Source organism: Oratosquilla oratoria, chromosome 3 (assembly GCF_046742065.1).
Source record: "Oratosquilla oratoria isolate Oo_2021 chromosome 3, ASM4674206v1, whole genome shotgun sequence".
NCBI lineage: Eukaryota > Metazoa > Arthropoda > Malacostraca > Stomatopoda > Squillidae > Oratosquilla > Oratosquilla oratoria.
The window spans coordinates 42,280,072-42,284,154 of NC_134779.1; the positions used below are offsets into that span (position 1 = coordinate 42,280,072).

The window sequence follows — 4,083 nt, forward strand, 5'->3', positions numbered from 1 at the left end:
TGGTCCCCTGGTTGAAGGTTTCCAAAAAAGAGGTCCTTCTTCGTCCTAAGCTCAGGGTAATCTGACTGTTCCGACGTGAATGTGTACAGTGTTCCAAGGGACTCTACGAGTTCGAAAAAAGCTCAGGAGGCCACGGGTTCATTTTTACCTTAAGTAATTTCTCTAAGTGAGTGGTTCTTAACCTTGTTGGAGGTACTGAACCCCGCAAGTTTCATGGTACCCTTCGTAATTGGAAAAATATATATATATATATATATATATATATATATATATATATATATATATATATATATATATATATATATTTTTTTTTTTTTTTTTTTTTTTTTTTATTCAAAACATAGGAACTATATACTGTATTAGTGCACAAACTGTACCACAGATCATTTGCGCACGAAATCACTGTGTTCAAAGAACAAAACCAACACAACATGAATTTCACATAAAACTAAACCATAATTATTTTCTGCAAATCAATGTGACTTTTGCTGTTGCCTCTCAAAGACAATTTCAGAAATGCGTGGCTTCACCTTGGCAAGTGCCTCTCTCATATCATTTTCACAACAATGTCTGTTCCTTTTCTTCGTTTTTATGTTTATCATCCTCGAAAAGGATTGCTCGCAAAGATATGTTGTAACAAACGGTATGAGTATCTCGAGGGCTTTCTTAGCAATAAGAGAGTACGCTACGATTTGGTGACACCAAAACGTTGAGAGCGTTGTTGTTCCGAAGAGTTGATGCTGAACCTGTCTCTGCTGTAGTTTAATGATTTCGTCCAGGTATTCAACATTGACATCTGCTGTCGCAACACTAAATGTGAACGGCTCTCTCACCCATGCTGGATAAGACTCTGGTAGGGAAGTATCCGCCGAACCCCGGTAACTGACTTACCGTACACAGGTTAAGAAGCATTGCGCTACGTAGTTTCCGATCTATCAGGTTGTAATAGTTGCAAATATTGTTTGATAAGTGAAAACAAATCTGATGACTAAGAATCTTATTATCCTTACTTTAACCTTACCACATAGAGATTTAACAATCCAGGATATCATCCTGGAATATAAAAATGTTTGCAATGTATTCATCACCAAACTGACTGCCGGCTGTAGTCGCCCCAATAATATTTATTACACTGTATTTGCACACTCTCCTGTTGTCATGTATTCCGTGCAAAAGAGTCACGTATCAATTTTCAATATCATTGATATCATTAAAACCAATTTCCATAAGTTCCCTTTCTGTTGACACAAAGATCTATTTTGAGTCCCCAAATTCACATTACTTTATATCTTACTCACTTATGCTTTGCCTCTTTCTACATTACCTGTAGTGAAGTGTACAAGACAAAATGCTTAATTATGGACGAACACCGTAGATATTAAAACTATGCAATCATTCAACATATATGAATATGATATCATACAATTATCAACGGTCTTAAAGACAATAATTTTGTCTTTAATAATGATATAATTATAGATAGTCGCTACTAAACACAAAATTATAAACTACATGAACTATTTACGCTAAATCAACGATCACCATTTCAATGACTAAAGAGAACGGGAATTAGGGAGGAAGTGGCAACAAAAATCTGCTCCCTTCGATTATATCAGTCCACGATAGATATCGTTTCGTTCAAGTAAGAAATAATTTAAATGATTTTTCTTCCCATGATGATGATGATGATGATCCGCGCCTACCACTAGTGTGTGCTGGAGGAGGTCAGGAATAAGAATTATGGAAGTGAACCATCGACAGGGCCTACGAGTTAATATTTGTCGTAAACCGGCGATAATTGGTTACGCTATTGAGGGGTGGTAATAATTATCAAATGTGGAAAGGAGTGGCAGTGACAGACCTTGTGCTTTCATCAGTAGTTAACCGAGCTGGCCTTAATATTATTGTACTTATTCGTTATTACTATATTCTGTTTACTTGATTGGTTCATTTGCGGTTTACTTAGCTGCTAGGTTGGTCTGATGCGATATATGAAGTGTATATTTTGTGGTGATACTGGGCTAACTGGCCACATTGCATGGAAATATGATCTTTCCTATCATACACCGCCTTACTTGCTCAAGGGTTCTTGTAGTATCCGTGAGGAATAAAATGTACTCCACGGATTTACTCCTATTAGTTCAATGAAGTACTAAGTGGATGCACAATACATAATTCAGGTTTATATATTACTTCAATTACTTGCATTATAATATGTAATCCATTTTTAAAGACATCGACACTGTGGCATTTATACTCTTGATAACGTCAACCGATGATGGCTCCAGTCAGTTACGAACGTTATTTACTTACTTGGTTTACTTGGTGGAGTTACGAGGACAGTCCTCACAGCCATAGTGGTCTACCGACGCTGCCAGTCCTGCTGTCCCTCCTCCCAAGGGCCAGTTGGTCTGGTATTGTGTTTGAAGAAAACCTACTGATGGCGGTGTAGCCTGGCACTGACTGGGGGCTCATCTGCCACCTTCCGTAGGAAGCTGTCAAGTGCATGCTTAAGCTATCCACCGACCATTTGGTTTTCTCTCTCACCTCTTTTGGGAGGGCGTTGAGGATTTTTGGACCATCGTGACCTTGGCTGAATGCCAGTAGTGTCTTTACCCTTCCCGGGGATCTTGGTGATAGAGTTTGTCTCCTACACTTACGCCCATGCCTAACACTGTGGTACGGCCGAGGACAGAGCCATGTGGCACTCCGCATATTACCATGTTATCACTGGACTTCACACCATCGACTGCGACTGTTTGTGTACGGTCTGTCAGGAAGTTGTGAAGCCATACTCCTACCTTCCCTGAAATTTCTAGATCTATTGCCTTGTGGAGGAGGACACCGTGGTCCACCTTGTCGAAGAATTTTACGAAGTCTACAAATACTACGTCAACATTCTTCCCTTCTGACAGTTTCCGTAGTAGCCAGTCGTCGTGTGCCAGTATGTTTGAGAGGCAGGACCGACCTTTTCTGAAACAATGCTGATTCTCTTTGATGAGGTTTTTCACTTCAAGGTGTGTGAACAGTTTGTCCCTTACACATTTCTCGGTTACCTTGATAATGTGTGACGTGAGGGCAACTGGTCGGTAGTTCTTTGGCAAGGTCCGATCTCCTTCTTCATATATTGGGCTTATAATGGATTCTTAAATAGTGCCGGAATCTCCCCTTTGTCTAAGGAGGATAGCCACAACATATGAATTGGGATCGCTAGGACCTCACTGCATTTTACGAGTAGGATCGCCGGAACGCCGTCTGGTCCAGCGGCCGAGTTGATCCTAAGCTCTTTTATTTCCTTCTTGATATCCTCTACCGTCACTTGAAGGTCGGTAAGTTGGGTCTGGTTCATGGTCGCTTGGTTGAAAAAGGTTGTAGGTTCTGGGATCTCTGACTGTTTCTTTGGTATGCTGAACACACTGTTGTACTGGTATGCCAGCATCTGGCAGGTTTCCCGAGGGTCGTCCGTTGTGGTCCCTTGATCAGTAACTAGGGGCCCAATCTGTGACTTGGTTTTGAGAAATTCTTTAAAATAGCTGTAGAAGAATTTTGGATTGTGCTTTATATTTTCTATAGCTTGGTTTTCCTCCATTCTTCTCTGTTCTTCGTGCGAGTGTTTGATTTTCTGCTCTATGTCCTCTACTTTTGAGAGGATTAAGAGCTTTTGGGTCCCATTGTTACTTTTGCTGAATTTTTGTTGAGGATGGCGCGCTTTCGCATGAGGATTCTTCCTATCGCGTGGAATGGAGTACCTGTGAACCTTTTTCTTCATTTTCTGTGACATATATACAGTACACACCTCCAGCACGATCCTCAATAGTGTATTGACCTGCCATCAGGTAGTTTATTTTGCAGATTGATAAATTGTACATTTTTATAACAATTGTTGTTGGGAAAATCTTATAAATATTTACGATTATATGGATGTCATAAGGATTCATACATTTTAGTAAAGGAATTGACATGTTTGGAAAAAATTAGCTCGTACTTTATACTTTTTTCTAAAATGCAAAGTTGATGACCAAAATATAGACTATTAGCAATACCTTCATCTGATTCTATATTATTTGTAGATCAAATTAATTG

The 4,083-nt window shown here is 39.5% G+C and overlaps 1 protein-coding gene across 1 annotated transcript; it reads right to left on the reverse strand.

The window, feature by feature from the left end:
• Window positions 1-2,612: 2,612 nt before the first annotated feature.
• On the reverse strand, window positions 2,613-3,769 carry LOC143017781 (uncharacterized). Its single transcript, XM_076172658.1, has 2 exons — window positions 3,223-3,769; window positions 2,613-3,115 (listed from the first exon to the last, which is right to left on the reverse strand). The coding sequence occupies exons 1-2, from the start codon at window positions 3,767-3,769 to the stop codon at window positions 2,613-2,615; spliced, it is 1,050 nt and encodes a 349-aa protein (XP_076028773.1).
• Window positions 3,770-4,083: the final 314 nt, after the last annotated feature.

Bases quoted from the DNA above. Each gene is read 5' to 3' on its own strand.
- LOC143017781 (XM_076172658.1), bottom strand. From the start codon at position 3,769: ATGAAGAAAAAGGTTCACAGGTACTCCATTCCACGCGATAGGAAGAAT. The intron at 3,116-3,222 runs GTGAGGTCCTAG...TATATGAAGAAG, and splicing joins GATCCTACTCGTAAAATGCA to GAGATCGGACCTTGCCAAAG.